Here is a 25126-nt window from a genome sequence, read left to right on the forward strand (position 1 = left end):
TGAATATTAATTATTCTCGAGGGAAGCTCTCTCTCTCTCTCTCTCTCTTCGTCCACCTGCCTGCTTCTTGTCTATCTGTCTCCTTCTCTCCCGGGGAACGCGATCAACGAAGGTAACGAGAGCTCTTACCAGAAACAGCCGCGGTATCCAGATCATTCAGGAGCCTTATCGCGTGTACAAGAGAACTTCCTCGGGGAAGCTTCTCGTCGCCGTCGCCGGCCGTGTTCATCGCCTTTAGCCCTGCCTCCTTCTTATGCTTTACTACGTCTCCTGCTTTATCCGCCGGAGCGAATGCGCGCGCGAACACGTCGCGAGGGAAGATCGCCGAGGGACTGTCCGTCCAGTTCCACGTCCGCGCTCGGAGAAGGCGAAGGAAAGAACTTCGCACTGTTTCGTATGTGGATCGCGCGGGTCCACGCGCCGATGGCCACGTTAACCGCTTCGAGCGGTCGGTCGCCGTGCGGGCGCGCGCGCGAACAAGCGAGCGTCCGCATGTTGCACAACCGAGGAAATGTGCTCGAGGCGAACGAACGAACAAACGAACGAACGAAAGAATGGCCGAGCGACCATCAGGACGCATCGATGTCATAATTGAAGCGCCGCTGTGGAATGCGCTTTTCGCAGGCCGCGGCGATACTGCCGTCGCGACTGACGAAGCGCGTCGCGCAACAAGAAAGATATTGATTGAGATTATCGTCCAGCGATGATTCTTTCTTTTTTTTTCTCCGTCGTTCTCCCTCCTCTCTCTCTCTCTCTCTCTCTCTCTCTTTCTTCTTCGCTCCTGGTGTTCAATTATGTATCGTCGCGAGGCGCGATATTCGAGCCGCGTGGTACAACAGTTGCTATCCCGCTTAGGCTAACTGTACCGCGACGTCTTACGTAATCATCATTTTCGTCCGTAATTAACGCAGCAAATTATGACGGAGTTCGTTAAACGCGCGGCGGGTGTTGCATTAAAAATTTCCAGCTGATGATTTCCGCGCATCGACAGTCTGTTTTTCTCACTTCAGCCGAGCGGCGCGTTCGCTTCCAGCGAGGAAGCGCACGAGACGATCATCGCCGAGGCTACCAGCGAGCGATCCACCGCCGCGCATCGTTAAACGGCGGCCTGGAATCTGCGCGCACCGACCGCGATTCGGCGGATAGCTGAGCGAGCGGGAAAATCGAGGGGGGGGAAAAAGGGAGGAAAAGTCGTTGATCGATCGCACTTCGACGTGAAAGAGACGCGGACAGGAGTCGTCACACGGTCACGATCATCTTTATCCTATCGACGTGATCGCACGGCGGCGGCGGGTTTCCACTTCGCCTCGCGATTTCATGCGTGGAGGTAATTAACCCCGTAATACGGTATTATGTAACTGCGTTACTCCGGGAGAAAAAGAAGGTTCCCGTCGCTCGCGAGTCTCTCTCTCTCTCTCTCTCGTTCATTCGTCGGAACCCGCATACAAAATTTCTTGGGATCTAATTGGGTTTCAGACCGATTTTTTCCCTCCAAAAGAATTCTGGATTCTACTCGGGAAATCTATGTAGTTTCTGCTAAGAAGTGTAATATTTCAGACTTTTAGATCCTTTTTCATCTTCCAGTTTAATTTATGATTCAGGATTGATCTGATGACAAGGTAAAAATTATGTTCTTCTATTCATGCTTAATCGTGAAAGTATTCGCGATGAAAATCACCACAACGCGACAAAGATCTCAATCTCAATTCTCATCACAAGCTATCGGATAATTTCCCTCTACTAAAGTGCGTATCAATGGTTCGGAATATAACGACGTGAGAATAGATATTCAATGAGAAGAAGGGAGACAAGCGGTCAAATGATCATGCACGGACGTGAATCTCGCTTTCGTGCACAATACACCTACGAATCAACGACCACCGATTAATGAGCAGCGACAGCCGAGAGGAGAGCTCACCTTACCTCGCAAAAGTAGCCAGCATGCTTGATTCATGCGACTAATTACTGGATGGTGAACTCTCGCCAAGAAGCGCCTACGCGTCACACAAGTCATTCGGAATCGTGAGTACAACGTCGACGAGAGAGATAAACCCGTACTCGCGAACTCGTGAGCGCATCTCGTCCCGAGAAACTCATAAAAGTCACTTCGCGTTTAAATGCGATATCTCCCTCGCTCTATCTATCCCTCTCGCGCGACCTCGCTAAATGTGAAAGTGATTATTCACGCCCATCGACGGTGCCCGATGTATAATTGAAGATGTATCGATTCCAGCACGAACGTTCGCCACGGACTTAATCTTTCCGCTTGCGTTCGCTCGATCGAGAAAAGCACGAACGACCTGCACTGTGTACGAAAAGCAACCTCATTGGAGACTCTTATTCCGCATTAATCCTACAAGTTCCGTCAAATTTGAAAGATCAATGAAGAATCTTGGGGAATAATTCTATACTGACTCAGCTGCAAATAGAATATGTAAGACTAGGAAATATTAAATAATTTATATCTTGAGAATTTTGACGATACTTTGACATTTGTTGATTTCTTCCTATTAAACTCGACAGATTTAATTTTTAATGCTACCTTAAACAACCTATTTTGACGCTAGAACAGCGAAAACGGGAATTTAAGTTATCGCCAGGATCATAGTAGGAGTAAATTATATTATTAGAATTGGAATTGTGTAATTGCAGAGTAGGAGTAAATTATATTATTAGAATTGGAATTATGTAATTGTGGAATTGTGTTGTAATTGCCTATTTTGTTGCCTTAGTTTCTATCGTGACTGCGTTCCAAAATTGTAGTCAATGGGTAGAATAGCATTTAATTAACCAATTATAATAAAGAAATCTTTGCTCTTCTTCTTCTGATTGGTCAATTAAATGCTACTCTACCCGTCGACTATTGTTTCGGCACGCAACCTGTATTGCAAAATTAAAGGTTAACATAGAGCCAAAATTTCCACTCAGAATGGGTGGCAAATAATAAATATCTATAAAGAAAAGAAACAACATACATTTTTAAGAATCCGATATGGTGCAAACGGTGCATTCAGTGACAATAACAGGGTTCTTCAATTAACGTGAAACTAAATTTTCGTGTCGGGGGGATGTGAGTGATAAATACGAACGAGAAATATCGTTCACGAAAAAGGTTCCACGTCACACACTTCCTTTGTATATACCTGCAATGGAAAAGTTCCTTCTATTGGATGGACGATGCATATCCATCGTAACTTTTCACATAATGCTTAACAAGAAAGGCGGGGCCGCCGCCGGCTATATATGGAGTGTCCCAGTACGAATGAGTCATAATTGCAGTTATATTCTTTGATTCTCTTTCGCTGATTTTAACTAACTTTTTACTAACTTGTCTCGCGAATTCTCGTGAACAGACCGTGACAATCGATCGCGAGATATCCGTGTGAACCTTTCGCGCGTGGAAATTAAGAAAATTCGAGAGGCGGCTTGGAATATACGCGACGGATTATGCGGCGCGACGATAACGAGATACGCAGAGCGCACGTGCGCGAAAATGACTCGGTGTCGCTCGTAAAGGGGCCGGGAGAGGAGGGGGGGGGGGGGCCGNTAACTTCGTAACGAGATCGCCAGGAATATAACGTTACCGGCTGATACCACGATCCGACCAATTCCGCGATAACGACGCAGTGACAAACTCTACGACGAATGACAGTCACCGCTAATGGGTGCAAAGGTGGTGTGCGTTAATTCAGAAAGAAGCAGAGCCAATCGCGATAATTGTCCCAGCGCGACGAGCATAGCCTCGCGCTATCTTCCTAGGAAAATCGATGAAATCGAGGAAATCGATAGGCTGTTGTTGTTTCTCGGCAACTTCGTTACGACAATCGGATATTTCGCAAAATCGTCTGCAAATTGTATCGCGCAGGAGGATCTCTTCGAACGCGGTTGTTCGTAAGACACCTTACGATGTGTCTTACAAATTACGAGTTTCGCGAGTAATAAAATTGAAACTGGTATATTTTGTAAGCAATTAAATTAGCAACAAATTCTTATATTATTGATATGTCGTATTTTTGTTATATATATATATATATATATATATATGTCAAAGTGACCTAATTTATAAGTATATGATAGCACACATGTGTGTGTGTGTGTATGTGTGTTCCGCTAACTTAATTCTCTTTTAGCGAACTTCATTAAAAAAAGACTAATAGAGCAACAATTTTTTTTCTTTGGCAACATTTTAGTAACATATAAAAATATTAAAATTAGTTTGTTCATTTTATTTCACTAATTTTACAAGACGTTATCTTGCGACATGCGAGTCACGATAACCGCCGAAGCAACCTTTTGAAAACTTCGCGTGAAATATAGCCGCTATCTAATTGCGATTGGCATTCCGCACTCCGATCGATAAGACCTTTGTAATTGACCGGATCAAATTCCTCTCGGACGACATTCCAAGTGGAGAGAAAGAGAGAGGGAGAACGAGACGTCGCACGGCGGATCATGATAATTACGGCGTCGCCGCTGACGATAAAGTTTGCGGATACGAACCGCTTTCCAGGAAGCGGTCGGGGAATCGTCCCACGGGTAGCAAGTTGATAAGACTGGCGCTACCCGCAATCTCAATGTGGCGTCTTGACGATTCTCTGCTCGTTCACACTCGCTTGATGATCGAACGAGATTAAAGAAAAAATTCATAATCAGATATAATGCTAAATTTAAATCTAAATATTTTACATGAAATAAGTTTCAAGTGACGATTATTAATAAGGTTCTTATTAACACATTGACCTGATCTGATTTTCATTGATCGTTCAAAAGTTTAATAAAAGTTTGAACGACCGAATATATAATAAATTAATGCAACGTTTGATATATATATTTTTATCTTATTTTATCGGCTCTTTATTAGCAGCACGTGTAATTTGTCAAATTTAAATAACTATGCTTGATACGTCGTATCTAACTCTACATTCAAATCTGAGTATCTCACCTTGAAGCATGTTTCAAGTAACGACTGTTGATACAGGCCTAAGAGTTCCGATTGAAACGCGTCCCGCCGAGAGCCACACGCATGCCGTCGAAATGGGAGATAATGACATTTCGCCGAGCCGTCGACGTTCCAGTCCTGCTCGATACAGTCGCGGAGATTGTTACGTATCGAGAAATAAGCGATTGATTTCCCGCCAATTAGATCTAATTGATCGGCAACAGATCGACAAAGAAAATCCCGACACAGGATGGGACGGAATTCGAGTGGCAGGCGAAGGAGAAATACGGAGGAATCGTCCCTGGAGAATACTTCCAAGATCTCTCGATCTCCTCCGAATCGGACGCTCCTCGCACGAATTGCACTTGAGAGCGCGTGTTTCGCGCAGCGAGGAAGCACCGTAATGGAGGACTCGTTAACGAGAGCCTCATTCGGGACGATCGACTTCCCGCAAGCAAGCGAGCGAGTCGCGTGTGTGCCCAAGCGTTTCACGTCCGATTAACGTGTAAAACCTGTAAACACGCGCGACTTTCTACTTTCCTCCGACGGGATTGTCCAAGTTAGGAGCGACCGGCGTATGTATATCTCCGATTCCGCTGTGCGCATACGCACACCCATATTCGTCGCCAAGCTGCAGTGAGACTTTCGATGCGACGATGATAACACATTGCTGAATAAGGTTCATTAAGCCGCGCAAAAGTGACAGCGCGTAACCGATGCCGATAATGATGCTGTTGCCAGTTCGATCTCCTTAACGACTAGCGTCGTTCTCACAAAAAGCGTCGTTTTCAACTCTCGGCCGCAACGGGCAAAAAAAGTGGGAAAAAAATTGAAATTAAATCACGAGCGAATAAACTCGAGCCGAGATTCCGGCTTTACGTTGAACCTTTAATGTTTAAGTGTAATGCTTAAGTTTAAGTTTAATGCTTACGTTCACTTGCAAAGCAAGGTTGTGGACAAGGGATTAGACTTGCACATATAAAAGAGAAAGGGTGAGTCACATGCTTGTCCGTGACGAACAATATCAGGGGTTACCCATGTCGCAAGTTCGAACGAGTTTACGAAAACCAATAAATCTGATGTAACTTTATGAATTGTTTCATACCGTGCCAGATAATTTGTATTTATAGAATAGTTCTCGCAGTTTTAGCGTCAAAATAGGTTGTTTTACAGTAGGACCTCAGATATTAAAGCTTCAGAAAAGAAGCTAACAAGTGTGATATCGCCAAAGTAGGATTTTATTAGTCTATAGACTAATAAAATCTAATAAAAATCAAACTATCTAAATAGATGCAAACTATTTTTGAGAACGTTAAAATAGCATCAAAATTTCGACTAAGAAGCGCCGCCGAAAATCGCACCAACCGTTGCGGTCGGTCGAGACGCGACAATTCCGTGGTAAACGGGCGATTCCGGAAGGAAGAGGCAGCACGAGGAAGGAGAGAAGAAACGGGAGGCGATCGCGCGGCCGGAAATTCTAGCCGATCTTATCTGCGTTTCTCGTTTCTCTTCTTCTTCGTTGAACGCAATGATCGTTTAAAAGGCAGGACCGTCTGAGCATGTCCACTTCTTCGTTAATTACGACAGGGGGTTAACGACCCGAAGGACTACGCGCGGTGTGCTGTCGAGACTAACGTGTCGCGAACACAAGGACATTCGTCACCTATTCGCGATCTGATCGCGCACTTCCCCGTGTCGATATATTGTTGCTCTGTGTTAAACCTTTAATTCTAAATTATAGTAGGAGTTATGATAACAAAATAGACACACATACACACACACATACACATAGGCAATTTAAATTCTAATAATACAATTTATATTCCTACTTTCACCATAATGATGTCTTAAATTCCTGTTTCTGGTGGTTCAGCGTCAAGACAGGTTGTTCAGAGTAGCGCATTAAGGTTAATTCTGCACGCATAAAATAAATTAGTATCAATTCAAGAGTTATATTCTCATATATAAGCAATATATAATCTTATATGAAGACAAAACTTATTATGCGAAGAAATCCCATATAGTCTATGTTTTAGTTCTCTATTGAGAATATAATATTCTTGAGTAACAGGCATACGATATTTTCAGTGGAACTGCGTGTAGAGTTCTTTCATGTAAACAAGTTTTTATCCTCATATAAGATCATATATTCTTGCTTATACTGAGAATGACTTGCTTATATTGAGAATCTGACTTTTGAATTGATACTGTAGATTTTTTTTCCGTGTAAGATGAAAGATTCAGGAGAGAAGTTAATGAGCGTCAGAATCGACAAAGTAGGTTTTTACGTGTCTACAGGCCACCTATCTAGTGAACGCTAACTATTCTTGAGAATATCAAAGTAGCATCAGAATTTCGACTCGGAGGCCGCATTTTCGCTTTGTGCGAAAATTCTGCCCGGGTGATCCCATTACTCGCGTGCGTCCGCCTTCTCGAAATACGACAAACCGATTTCTCTCTTTCCTTCCCTCCCTCTCTCTCTCTCTCTCTCTCTCTCTATCCCTCTTACCTTCTCTCAACGACGTCCAACAAACATTCTCGTCGATGAGTCAATGACCTGAATTACCGCTCGGCGAAATGAAACTGCAGCTCCCGTGCGTGCGTGCGTGCGTGCATGCGTGCGCGCGCGCGCTTACGATAAACGGCATATATGCTTCGCGCATATCATTATACACACACCGCACGTATATTTCTACATATTGTGCATCATAAAGATTTGTTACGCCCGGCGCACGACTTCCTTTTTCGCGGAACGATAATTAGCCGCGTCCAGTCGCTCCTTCGCTCGCTCGCGCTCGATGACGATCAGCGGCGCGATCACACCGGACGCAGCGGATGGTTCTTTCGATTTTCCCACCTCGGATTTTCCGCCTCGCGCTTTCCACGCTGATGTCCGGCCCGCGTATTCGAACCCGAACTTAACTGTCGCGATTCAATTGAAATTACAAAATTTTACGAATACAATTGTTCACATCACTCTACCTCGTATGCATTTCGAGGCATCGCGAGCGTCGAACACGGGAATCAAACGCGACGTAAAAATGTTTCGAATTCAGCTCGAGGGAAACGCAGCCGGGGGATATTAAAAAAAAAAAAGTCGGGCGCGATAATTTAATCGCGAGCCGATGACGAAGAAGGCGGAAGAGAAAAGAGGAGAGCATTCGCTGCCATTCACTTCGCGGTGCAAAGCCTTCGCGCGCGCACGGTTTTGTGCGCTATATTTACGCTTCAAAGAGTCGACCGACGACGATGACGACGAAGACCACGACTACTACTACTACTACTACTCCGTCTGTCCGTCCGTCCGTTCGCGTAAAGTAGACCTCGCGTTTTCACACGACGTGCGTATATTTGAGATTCGTTCGGTCCGCGATTTCCGTGCGCGACGGCCGCGTTTCGCCTCTCAGCGAAGTGCCGGAAAGCACTTCGCGATCGGCCGCTGCTGGTGAACCCTCGAGTCGTTAACACCGTGTATACACGGTGTCCCGAGAAACTCTTAGAGTGAACGGAAGAGGAGGTGATTTTCGCCGCTCAGAAAAGCCGTTTCGGATCTCACGAACGAGTTGGAGACTCGGCGATTTCGCGAAGTCCCGCCCGAGATCGGACCGCTCGCCGATTCACTCCTCGGCACTTTCGCGCTTGCACTGCTGCTATTCACAGTGACCCCGATGTAAAGCAAACCAATTTACCAGCACGATCGAAATGCGCCGAGTCATTCGGCAGCCGGTTAATCTGCAACGCAGCTCTAATAAATCTACCCACCGCGGCAACAACTTTAACCCTTTGCACTCGAGGGCTCCGGAGCGGAGCCATTTAAAATTTGTCTTCAAACTCGAGGGCTCCGCTATGGAGACAATGCAAATCACTTTCAGTTCATAACATAAGGACAAAGACAAATCGTAAAAACTATTGTGTATAGGATATTCCGCTCTTGCTATTTGCATTGTCTTCATAGCGGAGCCCTCGAGTTTGAAGACAAATTTTAAATGGCTCCGCTCCGGAGACCTCGAGTGCAAAGGGTTAATTAACTCGAACGCAAAAATATACACGTGGCGGCAGTTGCATAGCCCGCGATCGCGGAATGTACGCGCGATAATGAAGACAGAGGGCGGAGAGAGGAAAGGGAGGGAGAAGGACAGAGAGTAAATAAGGTGATTTAATATAATTGGCTACGTCCTTCGCGCATTTGCCCTCTCGAGAAAAATCAGAAAGCTCGCGCGAGACGTCGCTTCGATGCCGCGCGCTACGGTTAAATTCGCTCGCTCTCTGGTTCACCTCCCCTTGTTCTCGATATAACGATGTTGTACTGCGGAGAACGCTTAAATGCGCGGACGCAAACTTGCGCTCGTTCCATGACGCCTGGAAAATTCAGCAGAATAAATGGCGATGTCGAATGATGACGACGACGTTAGTCACGGCGCGCCCTGTATTTCCGTCGCATCGCGCCTATTTACATTTGCATCACGTTTACCGCCGAGTTCACCTCCCGTTTTCCTATTGCAACGCGCATCCGCACCGGGGGTCGCCTCGCCGCGTCATATTCACCGCGGGGAGAATATTAGAGAAGCCTGCTCAGCACATAAGTCTCCCCGAGGCGAAATTTTGACTGTGCGTTAAATTTTTAATTTTGTAACACCGTAGGAACTGAGATAGCTAAATAAATTCAATATTTCACTATTCTAATGTAACTGATTCCTGCTTTGGCCTTACATTCACAAGATTATTCAAAGTAAACTTTTTTGAAGCTTAAAACAACGGAAACGGAAATCTATGACGTCATTATGATCAAAGTAGGAATAAATTATATCATTGCGATTGAACCTACATATATATTAGCTTCTGCTGGTGTTGCAGAATTAAATTTAACACAGGACCCAGATTTTGATTCGGGCTGCCAACTATTTCGCGTGAAGATCCGCAGAAGTCGCACGATTACAGGCGCGTGAAGATCGGCGGAAGTCGCACGATTACAGGCGCGCGAAGAGCGCGGGAGAATTAAATTTACATAACGGCCGTCATTCGATCCGAACAAAGGTGAAGCCGCCGATGAAATATCGCGGATGTATTTCGCGCGACACAATGGCGGCGCGGGACGGTGTTATAATCACGCCTCTCTCCTCAATGGATATGCAAATGCATTACAGCGTGCGCGCGCTTTGTGGTAACTCGTCGCGGATAAGGTGGCGATAAGGCCCTGCAAACACCGCAACACGGGGGGTAGGATAAAGCGATTTCTCAGTTTCGGCTCGGGGTCTGCTTCCAGCTGATAAGACAAGGGCAGAGAGATAAGATTAGAGCCGACAGACGGCTTTAACTTCCGAATCTACACCACGTATGCACGCACGTACGCACGCATGCGTTCATTATGCGCTGGAGCCCAACAAGAGTCGCCGGTGACTCGTCGATAAAATATTTTCTCGCCAATTTTTGCGACCGATCGTTATTTCACGGAGAACTCGGCAATAAAAACACGTCCGGACGGCCCCCGTCCCGCGGAAGATCCCGTATCCGCGTTTATCTCTCGGTGAAACGCGCTCTGCCGATTAGCGACGTGTAATCCGTGACACGGGTAATACGCGGAAATTGCGCCTGTTTTTCACCTCGTCAAATAACACGCCGGCGATAAGGGGAACCGGTTGAACGGGGGGGCGACAACGAGCGCGGCTCGCTGCCGCGAAGTGCGCTGGTAATTTGCTAGTTCGTTGAAAGAAACTCAGTTATTCGTCGAAAGTTATTCGTTGAAATAACTCGGACGAGTAAACTGACGGATCCAGCAAGGTTTTCCTCTCGGTGAATTACGACGAAAACGACGATCGCGACGATCCAGGGAGGCAAAACGACTGCACACGCTGTCCGATACGGTGGACGGTATCTTAACGGTTTCCACTTGCTCAAGTGGCAGGTACCTTAACGGTCCCGGCGAGCTCGGGGAATGATTTTAACGCGCTGCTGAATTACTAATTACTCTGTTCGAGTAGCTGCCAAGTGCCGTCGCCTCTCGTTCGCGTCGCCGTGCGAGGCGGCGATGCTGATTCGAGACGAGAAGGTAACAAGTTTGAAGGAGCCGTTGGAAAGCGGCTTAACCCTGCCGGAAAAAGATCCTTCATCGTACCGTCGACGAATGGGAAATGGCGTGTGCTTGATTTATTTTTCTCTCATTTTCTTTTTTCCTCCTATACACACACACACACATTCTCTCTTTCTCTCTCTCTCTCGACGCGACTTCGCTCGCGCGCTCACTCTTTGATACGTCGCTCAAGACATTATGTTCGCCACGTGTGCAACGAATCGTGCACACGTAAGTTCGACACGTCTCTGATTTTCCGTGCCGCCTCGCAAAAGCTCTTTCACAGGGATGAACGGAGATGTATGATTTCCGTCCGTGGAGAAGGGCGGACGAAACGCGGTGCGATCGATCGGAGAATCGGACAACAGCACCGCCACCAAATACGGAATCGTTCGCTTTTCATGTTTCGACCCGCCTACGCGAACGTCATAAAGCTAACAAAGAGAGAAGGAGGGCGGGAGAGGGAGAGAGAGAGAGAAGAAGAAAGGCAGCCGGTTTTTGCATGGCACATTTTCACAGGTCGTTACGTGGAGTTTAACTCGGGAAAATCCTTTCACGCCGCGGCGGCACGATTTGCGGAGATTTTCATTTTGCGATCGATTCCAACTTCCTGGGCTTTATTACTGCACAAACTTACGTGACTCTATTACTCAATATCGCGAAAAAAATGTGAATGCATGCGAATTTTACGAGCGAAACCGGCGAGCGGCCTTCCGTGATCATTTCTGCGCCGAAGTCTTGAGAAGTCTCTTTACAGTGCGCGTCGAGAAACGTCGAAAGTTAGAGTTACGGAATTAAAAGTTCGTCTTAGAGCGCGATCTGACGCGGGACACGCATCGTAACTGGCATCGCCGGTTAGAACTTGGATTTACTTTTAGAGAGGACGAGCTACGTCTACGAGAACTACATCACGATCGCAGTTTAATTCCGAGAGACGAGCGTCTGGCCGACAACATTGCTTGCACTTAAAAGGACTTGTCTCACTTATACAGATTACACGGAACCCGTACATGACATCGCTCGTTGTATTGTTATATTAAAAAAAAAAAAAAAAAAAAAAAAAAAAAAAAACGCCTCAGAGACACCGCCATTTAAAACCCCACTAATATAAATTTGCGGGATTAATCGCAAAGAGCGAAAACCTCGATCACCAGGTGACGAACAGATTTCGTATTCGCGGTGGAAAGAACTCGCGATATACACTGAGAAGGAAAATATAATTTCACGAAAATTATAGTTACCCTTGGCGTCAGCTGTGTAAAATTATTATTATACTTGTGACTGACTCCACCAAAATTAATCAGCACTAACGGCTTAGATCAGGATACAATTTTTGTGTTGATCAATGTAATTCTTTCACTATGTGATCACAGTCATAAATACCAAACGATCTTTTTCTTCGTGTAGAGTCTGTCCGGACTAGGTAAATAGCGATTTACGCAAATGGAGAATGGCGGTCTCGAACGATCGGATGCCGATTTATCGATACCTGGCGACCGCTCGTTGTTTCAAACGCGAATCGAGTGGGCAGTCGAGCGTCATTCCACGACGACCTACGCGACAATCCACGCCCTGCGTGGAATCGAACGCGCGCGCCGTGAGGAAGGGGTGGGTGGTATCGCGAAGACGCGAAATTTATCGGGATTTCTCTCTCTCTCTCTCTCTCTCTCTCTCTCTCTCTCTCTCTCTCTCTCTGTAAGAGAAATTTAAAATGCGGAAAGGTTTCGCGCTTGACCGCGACTCGCGTCGTCCGTCGTCGTCGTCGTCGTTGGTGTGGAATTCGCGTGTCGGCCTCACAACACAACAACTGTGAAATCCGCGCGGGCGAACGCGAGCTCGACGGACGCGATCGACCTATTAATTAGTTGTGCAACGAGTCGACACTTCCAGCGTGCTGAGAAGCAGCCGGAGCGTGTCGCAAATTGCGCGGACGCGATCCACGCGGAAGCCGCGTTAGTATAACGCCCTCATTCTTCCGCGATTCGATCGGAAAAAATGTAATGGAATTCGCGGTATTAGTAACGAAGCGGAGTTCTATTAGTAAAATCGTCGGGAAATTTTTTTTTCGATGTACTTTCTACACACGGAAAGAACAATTTCGTTGGTATGATTGAAACTTTTCCCGGGGACCAGGTGAAAAGAAACTCAGTCGTAGGAACGGAAAGATTCCTTGAGGAATTTATTTGTAGATTTCTACATCCATACGGAGAAAAAGATTTCTTTGGATTTAATAAATTTTCTATAATCGGAACAAATTTGTCTTTTGGAATAGAGCGAACAAACGAATGTTTGATTCGACAAACAGGGTTGTTTAGTTTCTCAAACACAATGAATATTTTTACGTCGAATAATATATTTCTTTTGTATTTTCATATTCATATATCGAATATATTCGTCGAATATATCGAGTATATTCATATATCGAATAATATATTTCTTTTGTATTTTCAACCATTGCTATCGTTGTCACGAGCATTATTTCCTCTAAATAATACTGTTTTTTTTTATCAGACAACATAGTTTATTCCAGTGAAACAACATTTTCATTCAAACAAAACGATATTTGATATTAAATTATGTCGTTTATATCAAATAAATTCAAATGAAACAAACATGTGTACTAAATCCAAAGAAACCTTTTCTTCTATGAAGGCATCTACATGTAGGAATTGTACTGAGAGAAATGATTCTTATTTCCGGTCTCAATTGTACTCTTCTTTTAATTCCTTTTTTTAATTCAACCATAAAAATAGTAATAGCAATATGCTTGTAAGGTTATTATCATAAACAATATAATAACATTTATTAGAAAAAATGGTTTTCTTGACTATAATTCTTTTATTATGTTGCTTAGTGTGTGTGTGTGCTGTGTGTGTATAGTGTATAGTTATTATAGTTACAAATATCAAATATCTTTCTCTCAGTGTAAAAGTAGGTTCTTACTCAGTCAATTATTCTTACGATTAGTTATCTCAACCGAGTTTTAATGTAGTTGAATGCTCGCACGAATGCTTTCAGTTGCGATAACAGAGATATCATTCCTTGTCACCGAGTTTTTACCTGGTCTTCATCTAGTTATAGAAACTGAATTTTTCCCGTGTAAATATACCTCTGATGTGATTACACTGAAAAATCCATTTAGTTGACTCAAACAAAATTCTAGTTTGGATATTTTGATTGTGAGAACCAAAATTTGATTCTCCGAACCAAACTTTTTTTTATTTTCGCTTTGGAGAAGCAAACTTTTAGTTCCGAAAATCACCAATTCAGAGTTTCTCCGTCACGAGGCCGGAAACATTGATGCGAATATTCAGCTGTGTTGCAAACTCGGTTATGATAACTGAAAACGTGAAAACGAAAACTGAAAACGAAAACTGAAAACGAAAGTTGACTGAATAGAAGAAACCTACGGGAATCTTTTTGTTTCTACAATCAAGTTTCCTATTACATCCCTATTCTTCTCAGGCAACGGAAAATTCAGTTGCACTAAAAAACTTGTATCTTTACGCGCGGACGATTGAACGCCATACAACATGTCAAGTGAGCGAAGTCACGAAGATATTTTGTTGCCGCGACTTGAACATTCGCCACGGATTCCGAGCGACGCAAAACGGCCGCGCGCGTTTTTCCTTGGCGTTGCTATTCACCAACCGTGACGATCATTTGATAGGTCGAGAGTGAAATCTTGTCCTTGGCACAATTGTCCTTCGTCGCGTCGAGAATACGCATCATGATGCACAGAGGACATGGCGAAACGCGCGTTTAACTGTTGCTTGTCTCTGTGTGTTTCTCTCTCATTCTCAGAGGAACACGTGCTCCTCAGGGACCGCGTGTAGATCTTTGATAAAGCGGCACGTGTTCGACAGACGAGATTCAGCGAATTCGAACCTCTGGCTTAACCTTTTCAGAGACGAATTCATTGAAATCGGAAGGAAATGATTTAATGCATTCAAGTAAAACAACTATGACACATCTGTCAATCGCACGGAGAGAAGTAACTTTGCTGTTGCAGTGAAACCATCGTTGCAACTGCATATTCGTTGCGACAACAATAAAATTTAGTTGGCATAAAACCAAATTAGCAAATTATTCGTAATTAGAACGGAAACAATTGTGTTGGCACACTGCAGAAAAAGTTTGATAACAATTACCAAACCTTTAATTAAATAATTTCAACTAAATGATTTAATAATAGCAACGAAATCATTTAATTACATAGTACGTAACTAATCACTTAACTAGTTTGATTAATTATTATTTATTTTTATTAATTAACAATTAGTTGTGACGAAATTTCCTTTCTCGTGGGATTTTATAGCAAATGTTTATTCACAGTTCTACCCATTATATCCTTGTCGGCAATATTTAAATTAAGAAAGAAAAAAACATATTTAAACGTACACATACGAGTCACAGAGTATCCCGGAAGAGTTTAAAGAAATGGGAGGGACACGATTGGGTAACGACGAGTTCGACGAAAGCAAAAATTCCGATTATATTATTGCACCGATGAAAAAGGTTGAGGAGTATGATTCGTTCCGAATCTCGGGAATTTCTCGCGCGACACGCGTGGAAAAGCAGCGATATCCGATGTGCATAGGACGACTTACGTAAATCGTGCTGACGGTCTCGCTTCTAACCATATCCCTGACGTCGTCCATCTCCCGTATAGACGATGTCGCGGGCGTGGGTGCCAGCATCACCTCGCTCGCCATCTCGGATTCTCTCGGCTGTTAGGGCTCTCTCTCTCTTCGTCAGGTCGAAATTTCATTCCACGGCGAGCGTGTGTCGCATGGTATACACGGTATGCACGGCCGCCTCTGCTTCCAGGAGAAAGAAAAAGGGAGAGAGAGAGAGAGAGAGAACAAGACCGAGACCGAGATATGCGGCACGCGTCCAACGGGGAACGACGAATGAATTTAATTTCGGCGACCGACTTCGGAGTTATTATAGCTTTGATGCTCGCGCCGCGCCGTTCGTCGGCTCTCGTTACATCTCGCGACGTCGTAGTCTTCGTTCGCGGCTCCGCTCTTTGTTGGCCGATATTATCTCCTTCGTTGACGAACGTAGCAGGGGAGAGCGCATCGCTCTTCTCTCTCCTCCCGATAACGCTTTGTATTGTCGCGGCACAGAGCCAACATCTGTCTTCGATCGAGTCGCCGGAGTTCTCGCCGCTTTCATGGGAAGCTGCAGATTCGGTTTATCTTCGCGTAATCGAGTCCGCCGCCTCACGGCGAAATTGCGCCGCCAATTATAGCTGAATCATACAAACTCTCTCTTCCCTTCTCTCTCCTTCTCTCTCTTTAACCTTCTCTATATTTCTATTGCAGCTGTGCTATACACGGCGGCTATAGATCCCAGAAATAGCGATAACGAGGGAAGAATCACGATCGATATACACTTCCGAGATGATGAATCATTCCAGGCGCGCTCGCTCGAACACGCACTATGCACACACACATACACACACACCACGACGATCGTTCCCGTCCGCGAAAAGTGAGTTTAAACGAACGATCGCATTCCGCAGCCGAGTGCGCCGATCAGCCCGGCGCCGGCACACCATACGCGCGCGCGCCAAACTCACGCACCGTCACCGTTACGCGTCACATTCGCACAATAATAATTAGCTTTCCGCAGACGAAGCATCCGAGAGACCCGCTCTCGAGGGGGTTCCCACCGAGAGAGAAAGAAATTTATCTCCGTATACACGGCGCAATCGATTCCCACTGAAATTCTATTTTTATCTCTCCGCTCCCGTTAGTAGATCCATTACCGGCGCCGCGGTTCGCACGATTTATGGACCCGGGTTGGCCCGGGGAAACAAATCGTCCACTCGAATTTCACTCGTCGATTTTTCCTTTGGCCGATTCGACCGCCAGCGATCCGTCAATCAACTCGTCGTCTCGGAATGAAGCACCGGGGGAATGCACGTTACACGGATGCACGTCGAATGTGAAGCATCGATATGACACCGGAGGCAGATCTTCTCCCCTCGGGGAGATCCGCGAGCGACACGGGGAAGAAAACACACTCGGCCAGTCCCGAGCGCGAAACCGCACTAGGAGAGAATTGCGCGGCTTTTGATTCCGCACCCGTGAGCGCGCACCGGGGAGACTCGGCACACTCCGTACGCGGACGCGTGAGTGAGTCAGCTGGTGCGTTTCATGCCCACGAAGAACGCCCACGCTCGCGCAGTGGCGAATCGAGATGCGGCGGGGCCCGAAAGCGCGATCGAGGAACTCGATGGCGTTCGTGGTTTTACGAGTCAACGGGCGACTCGTCGCCACGTCCGCCGGAAAACACCGGGGATTCAACGCGATTTAACACGTTCCTCACATGCGCATAAATTGAAAGTCGCTCGCTACACACAGCTCACGTTATATTTTTAGGCTGCGTTTTCCGAAACGTACTTTTCGAGGAAAACCTTACTCACTGGTCTCCGAATGATGGAAGGGGGACTAATCGGAGGCGTCAAGTTTTGGAAAAGTCGCCTCGTGTAAATTTTCCCCGAAAAGAACAATTTGACGTGTAGTTTTAATAGCAATATTTAATATACAGGGGGTGAGGCAATAATTATTACTATAGTTTTATAATTTCGGGAAAAACCGTTCCCTCCCCATTTTTCCGCAGATTTTTTTACATACTTTGCGAAAAAAGTAAATGCGGCAGATGGTTTTAACCCAACACACATGAATTTTTCTAAGTGAAATTTGTACTCTTGGAACAGAAACTGAGGAAATCCGCGGAAAAATTTGGGAAGAATGATTTTTTCCGAATCTTTAAAACTATAATTATTACCACTTAGAAAATCCCGCATAAAAATTTTCCCGAGCTTTCCCGTGTACAGCGTAAATTCCGATTAAAATATTCCAAGTTGTTAGGTTATCCCACTATAATACCAATCGAAAATCCCAAACATAAAACGATCTTTTCTATGGCCTACTTTCGTGTCACGTGCGACTGTCATTAGAGCCGAGTAACAGCTTAACCGAATATCAAGTTAAGAGGTTAACATTTGGACTGCCCAGCTAGTTTCGAGCGTAAAGCCCACGGGACCCAAAATTACAACGCGCACAACCACATATACTGTCAAAATACAAATCATGTATGCAGTAGTAATCTCACCTATATATTTCTACCCTTTCATACCTATTTCATATCTCATGTTATCTAATATAAATACTCTCTTGAGAAATCAAAATAATAACAACCACAATTATGCATGAATTGTTTTCCAAAATATCACGAGAAATATATGCACGTTTTGATTATTTTATGGGGTGAGGCTTGATGGGTAGATTTCCAAACTCAAATCAATTATTTTGGAAAATCCGACTGGATCTCAATTAGATAACCTAAATAGATAAACTAAGTGTTTTACAGAATGCCTGTGTGTGACGTTGGTGACGAACCTGTAAAAAGACAGCCGAACATCGCGAGAGTTGAGGAAAGTCGCGAAATTTCCGGCCGCGGCTCCCTTCGCGACATCTATCGCGGCTGAGGAACGAAATTGATGGTGGAAAGCGCCCGAGCGCGTTTCCTTTCGCGGAAAGCATCCGACAATAAGCGCGAGACAATGCGTCGCTGTCCCACAGGCGCTGCTGCATTCATTTTCTCACGCTATATCGGATTACTCGCTCTCTACCGAAGGACGTCGCGCGAGGCAAAGGTAGACGTGTAGTGTAGCGACAACCTATCTCATGCTCCCGGGACGCCTCCGTCGTCTTTTGCGAGCCTTTTACAGGCAGGGACTCCGTCGGGTTTTCTCCTTCTATCCGTTCGGTGCCCATGTAAATATGACTCGCTGAGAGACACGCACGGAAAAATATTCAAGAAGGGAGAAATAAACCACCTTCTCTCTAAGCAAGCCCGCAAACGACGTTCAAAAATAAGCAAGAGAGTACTCGTGCCTTAAAAAAAAAAAAGACTCGCGATACAAAAATCTCGCTTTCGAATTCTCGCCGCCATCCACATCCAGCATTTCCCTCTTCGTGCGATGATTTCGAAACTTGGAACGATCTCGATTACCTGCCCTGCCCCGATGGCGGATACTTGCCAGGTGCGTCCGATACTTTCACCGATTAATAGTTTTTTAAAAGGCGCTTCGCGCCTGTGAGCGGCACTCCGAGTATCCCACGTGTTGCTCTTACGTAAAAACAGCACCGACCACCATTCGCTTTTCCTTTTCGGCCATCGAGCGCGTCGAAGATAGCGTGTCACTTGAAGAATTATTTTACAGACGGATGTAAAATTGTAATTTATTAATAATGTAAATCGCAACAGTGTAATTTTGCAGAGGCGCGCGGGGAAGAAGTACTGACTCATAAAAACAAAGTATGTACCTGACGCAGGAAGAGCAAAATGTCTATTAATAACGGTAATTTATACGCATACTGAACTCGCATTCGAGCTGTCCTGCGGAATGTATAAATGAGAAATTCATCAGACGCACTTTGTTCGCGACACTAATCGTTTCCAAGTATGTGTCATGGCCGGGCTTAATTACTCTAAAAGGAGCTGTCAAGGCGTTCACGGCGGCGACAAGACTGCGTCTCTCTCTCTCTCTCTCTCTCTCCGTCGTTCACGATGTCGTTGGACAGACATCCCGGAAAATCCTTAAGCCAAGTCGCCGTTAAATATCCGATCGCGTTTGCGATCAGCTGATCGAGATCGAACGACGTTTCGGTCGGCGGTTCGGTTTTAATTATCGCGCAAATCATCGCGTGAATCATCTTAAAACAGAATAAGACGGAAGGCGAACAGAATAAGGCGGACGTCTTACGACTTTTTCACGACTTTTAGACAAAGGAAAATAAAACATTTTTATGCAAATCGGAAAGAAAGAATTTAGACGCGGTTGCGACACACGCAAAACGCCGAGATCCGCAAGATTTTCGGGGGAGGAGAGCGAGAAATCGGAGCGTGTAATGCGCGAGAAACCACGGCGGTTAATTGCACAGCTGCACTCGCACACGTTGCATAGGTCTGAATACGCCGTTTGATAATTGCACCGCTTGTTATGCGAGGAATGCGCCGTCCGCTCCGCTAGGAAAAGGAGGAGTCCGAGCGAACGACACGCCCTAAATTAGGCGGCCAGTTTCCAGTACATTAATCGACGAAACGATCGAGACGGAACCCCTCGGAGAACGCGCGTGATAAGATCCTCGCTTTTCCTGGCGGGTTTTGCGCGTACGTCACGACGATGCATTTGCTTTCGATCGTTCGGGATCACAGAGGTCTCTCTTCGGTGACGTCCGTGACGTTCGAAAACAAGTGAGTAATGAACGGCATGAATGAAGCCGCGCCGTCGCTCGCACGCAACGCGGGTGACCTCGCTTTCCAGAATCCGGAGAGATCGCGACGAGTTTTCGTCCGCCGGTGCGTCGAAGCGCGACAAATAAATCTGTCTCCGCGCGCTGCGAAGACGCGAGAGAGGAAGAGCTAAAAAGCAGATTCCTTCGATTTATAAGGTGGAATATGAGAAGATTATTGATACACTATTGAAAAATAGTATATCATTTTTTTCGTTTTTTTGTAGTTTATTCCCGTACGGAAACGTTCTTCAGATATTTTTATCCGTTATCAATTATCACATAATTTATCCGAAAGGTGGAATAACCGGCCTTTAATGTAAAAATTGATGATACGTATTGAGTGTGTAAATTAATTCGGGGCTTTCGTAAACGAAAATAAAAATTTATTTATCGAGAAGATGTGCGATTTTAATTGTCGAAATAAGTCAGTTAGCTGTCGAATTCCATCGCGATAGAAACTTGGTGGTTTTGAATCAATAACGCCATCGATAGAATATTCGAACATCTCCTATTGTTTTAAAATATGTGTCAGTTAAATGGTGAAGAATTGAAATATCGCGAGGAATGTATTTTTCTCAGAGAACTGATAAATTCCAGAGAAGGGGACCTGCTTCATTTTGTGCGACTCGAGTTTGCGCGCCGTTACATACATAAGTACGCAGCTTGCGTACTTTCTTCGACGGCTTTTTCTCATCGGTGATACACATCGCCGGCACATTTCTCCGACCGGACCGAACGAACGATACACTCGTTGGGCATGTGCCAAACGTGATTCTCGATAACGAGGTCGCTAGCACGCTCTCTCACATATCGATTGTGCATTGCTACGGATTTGCGCATAGGCCGTCCGTTGGGATTAACGGCATGACCAAAAAATGACGTTGAACGATAGTAACGAAATTTACAATGGATGCAAACCATGCCAACGAAATTAAGATGCAATTCACGCCGTGTCGATCGATTTTGCTCACTAGGGAGAGTTGCGAAGAACGCGAGAAAATTGAACCGAGTTACGAAGAAAAAGTAATTTGCCGCTTATCTTAAGTAGACGTAAAAAAAGAACACGATCGTTATCGGAGATCTTCGTCGGTGCACTTACGATCATCAAGTTGTTCTCTCTCTCTCTCTCTCTCTCTTTTCTGAAGGAGAGCGCTCTCGAGACTCGCGGCTTCGTGCGGAATCAGCGGCGCAATTAAAGGGACGATTAAAGTGCATGATGCGATTTCTCGCGAGAGTTCGCCGAAGACGAAAGCCGAAGGTGGGGTCGGTCGGTTGAGTTCGGTGGTCTGCGTTCATAAGCGCAGGTATACGCGCCACGGTTTTATCGTGCAATAAATAACCTTGTGCACAGGAAACGAACGCCATATTCGTCATAGCGTCACAGCTCGGGAATAGCTTTACGGCGTTCTCTCTCCATCTCTCTCCCCCTTTTTCTTTCTCTCTCTCTCTCTCTCTCTCTCTCCCGTTCATTCGTTCGTGTTGCCGTTCTACAACGTGCCTCGAGAGCGCACACGTAGCAGCGAATACCTTCGACGTGCGCTACAAAGGACATGAAACGTCCTACACTATGTGTCTTTGATAGTCTTTCTACGGAGAAAACGAACATTTTGATATTCGCTGCAACGGCAGATCTTAAATAATTCTATCCTCTAATCTAATTCTTTAAACTATTTTCATCCTCTGCCTAACCTTTCAATTTGTTTAGCTATCTTTTCGCACATTTCATATAAAATTTCATATTTCACTGAAAAAATATTCATCCATAATGCTTTTCTCGATATTTCTCGGATTACGAGCGACCTCGGTGAGTCTCAACGTCCCGCAGTCCTAAATAGGAATGTTCGCATAAAAAAGAATCGATTTTTTCTAAAAGATCGAATCAGAATCGAATATCCTAAATCCTAAACTATTCCCATTTCTCTCCTGCCCCTTTAATTTATTTTCATTTTCTCTCGCTTTGTATATATATTACTCTTTTGTATATATCGTGTAAAATCTCGCGTTCATTCACAAATATTTCTCAATAAAAATCTCCTCTCGATTTGGGACACGAGCCATTTCCGTGAGGATTAACGTTTCCTAAAATTATTCCCTCGCTTGTCCTTTCAATATTTCTCTTTCTCTCTCGCTACCCTTTCGCATATTTCATATAAAATCTCGCGTTTCATTCAAAACTATTCATTAATAATAATCTCCTCTTGATTCTGAGTCACGAGCGACCTCGACGAGTGTCAACGTGTCGCAATCCCAAACCATTATCATCCCTCGCCAGCCCTTCGATTTCTCTTTTTCTCTCTCGCTATCCTGCCGCGCATTTCATATAAAATCTCGCGTTTCGCATACCAAAAACCTCCTCTCAATAACGATCAATATCTCCTCTCGCTTTCGGGGCACGAGCCTCGGCGTTTCGCCCGACGCCGTGTTCGTCGGCGGCAGGCCTGCCGAAGAGAGCGCGAGGAAAGAAATCACAAGCGTGACTTACTTGACGGGAGTCGTGGGCGTCGAGGAAGTGCTCGGAGTCGCCTCCGCCGGATTGCTGCTGCTGGTCGGCTGTTGATGCCGCCCCGCCGGCGGCGGCAGGCCTGCGTCGATCGTCTGCACTCGCGCCGCGATCCATCGTCGCGTCGTAGAACACATGGACGGCCGTACCGGCGGGCGCGTCGTCGTCGGCGACGCCGTTGCACGCGTACTGCTGCTGCTGCTGTTCGTCCTTCGCCGCCGTCGTCCTCGTGCTTGGCGAAGGCGGCAACGACGGCGCGGTTTCTTGCACCACCGCGACGGCGGTCTTGCCCTTAGCGAAGAGCCGCGAGATCGTGTTCCACATTCAACGGGATGATACTGGCGATCGCGCCGGCGGCATCCGCTTCAATCAACGACAATCGATCGACGCGACTCCTTGTCCTAGTCATAGCCGAGACATTGAGTTCTCGCGCGCGCGCGACGCCCGCGTTTCCTTCCGCTCGCCCTCGCTCTCGTTGTGCACTGTTTCTTGAAGAGCTCCTCTCGGATCCTTTCGCACACTCGTTTTATCGAATCCTCCGCGACAGGTTTATTATTACTATTACTCCTTCATGTGTGCGTAATCTCGTTTTACGGAACGTCGGCTGCGTCGTCGTCGTCTCGCCTCCTCCTTAACCTTCTTTCTTTTCGCACACTTGCACACAGACACATCAAATATATATATATATACACACACTGCACACTGCCGCACACGTATATATTCCCTCCGTCGCGACGTCGGCTCGTGATGTCGGCGAGAGATCTCCTCCTGCAACGACAAACGAGACACGGGGTATGAAAGATACAGCCTGAGGGAGAGCCAGCTTGCATGCCGGCAAACGAGGAATTTCGTTTCTCCGCGAACACGTGCGCTGGTTGACTACTACACCAAGCAGACGAGTCCTATCTAGTAGTGACAAAGCTCGGGAGATAAAGTTATCACCGAATACGAAACGCGTTATCATATCTTCTCCAGAGTTGCCACAAAAAATGAATTCTAAAATTCCCTGATTTTTTTCGTAGGCGTCTTTCGTTTTAACCCTTATCGGACGCTAGCTCTTTATGCGTGATTCTCACTAGGTTGTAGCTGGTTTCGGTAAATATGCGAACTTGTCACCTCCTACGTGACGTACGACCGCAGCGACGAAGTATTGTTGTCACGTGAGAGGTGACTTACGACCGATAAGGGTTAATTGAACTGGTGCTGCACTTGGAACTTGGTTCCTTTTTCTCTTCAACGATAGTTTATACGTTTGTCTCATTCTAAAAGCAAAAAGTGCAATCCAGTTCGGCTAAAATGAGCAAACTTGGTTCTCTACACGACAGTGGGGAATTTTTCCATAACCAATGTGTAATCTTGAATTTTAACGTTTGTGGAAAGGATTGCTTAAGGAAAGATAGCTTATATTAGAAGCAACGCAAACATAAAACACATAATTCTGAATGCAAATTCAGGCCAACAAAAAATAAGCGAGTATTGGGAAAAAGAATGTAATTATGATGGAAAAGGGCGGTTGAATAAAAACGCCGAATAAAATTGACCAATCATATTCAATTACTTTCCTTACGAGTCTTAATAGACTCGTCGAGCGATAATAGATCATAATTGGTTATAACTTTTTTTTACTACTTACATCTTACTTCTTAAGTTTTTCTACGTATTACCGGCCTGATACCTAAGAAATGACTTGTCAAGTGCGCAAATTTTGAACGCATTGACTTTAAATGTTAAATATAATATTAACAAAATTATAAGTACTCTTTAGAGTAAGAGCAAAGTTCATGATACCAGGCTATTTTATATCTAATTTATCCAGGTTTTCCTTGTCTAATTCAAATTTTCATGACTTTTCCTGATCTTCCAAGCCTGTGGCAACCCTGTTTTCCCATTCCTTTTTCCTGCTGTTTAATCGGGCCAATTAATTCAAGTCAATTAAGCAGGATTGAATCGCAATCGGCAGATCATCGAATCAATTCCACCACCGTGATCAGCTCGAATCTGGGCCTCGTCGTACAATCCGCGACCATCACGAGAGAGACGCAACTAATCATACCCTAGAACCCCGTGTGATACAGGAGACAAATGTCCCAAAGACCATTAAAACATCCTAAAACGTCTAGAAAACGTCTCTGAGATGTCATTTACACATATATATTGTGTGGGATGATACAACGCTTAAAATCAAGTCATAAGATGTCTTAAGATATCTTGAACATGTGTTTGAAAAGTGTTTAATACATATTGAGAATATCTTAAAGACGTTTTATGACACGAATTTAAACAGTTGTGCTGTCTGTGGTTTT

General features: G+C 45.2%; 1 protein-coding gene across 9 annotated transcripts in view; it reads right to left on the minus strand.

Annotated features, from left to right (window-relative positions):
• The window catches only part of LOC106743906 (patronin), a 71110-nt gene that overhangs the window by 43998 nt on the left and 1986 nt on the right, over positions 1–25126 (minus strand). For 8 of the 9 annotated variants that reach the window (XM_014618207.1, XM_014618209.1, XM_014618211.1 and 5 more), the window contains exon 2: positions 22806–23591. In XM_014618207.1, the coding sequence (XP_014473693.1) occupies positions 22806–23147 (342 nt within the window). In that variant the 5' untranslated portion in view covers positions 23148–23591. Of the gene's footprint in view, positions 1–15616; positions 17138–22805; positions 23592–25126 lie in introns of those variants that run through there. The other variant, XM_014618210.1, reaches the window with a different exon arrangement.

The sequence above is a fragment of the Dinoponera quadriceps genome, unplaced genomic scaffold (assembly GCF_001313825.1).
Source record: "Dinoponera quadriceps isolate SergipeBrazil2010 unplaced genomic scaffold, ASM131382v1 scaffold1070, whole genome shotgun sequence".
Taxonomy (NCBI): domain Eukaryota; kingdom Metazoa; phylum Arthropoda; class Insecta; order Hymenoptera; family Formicidae; genus Dinoponera; species Dinoponera quadriceps.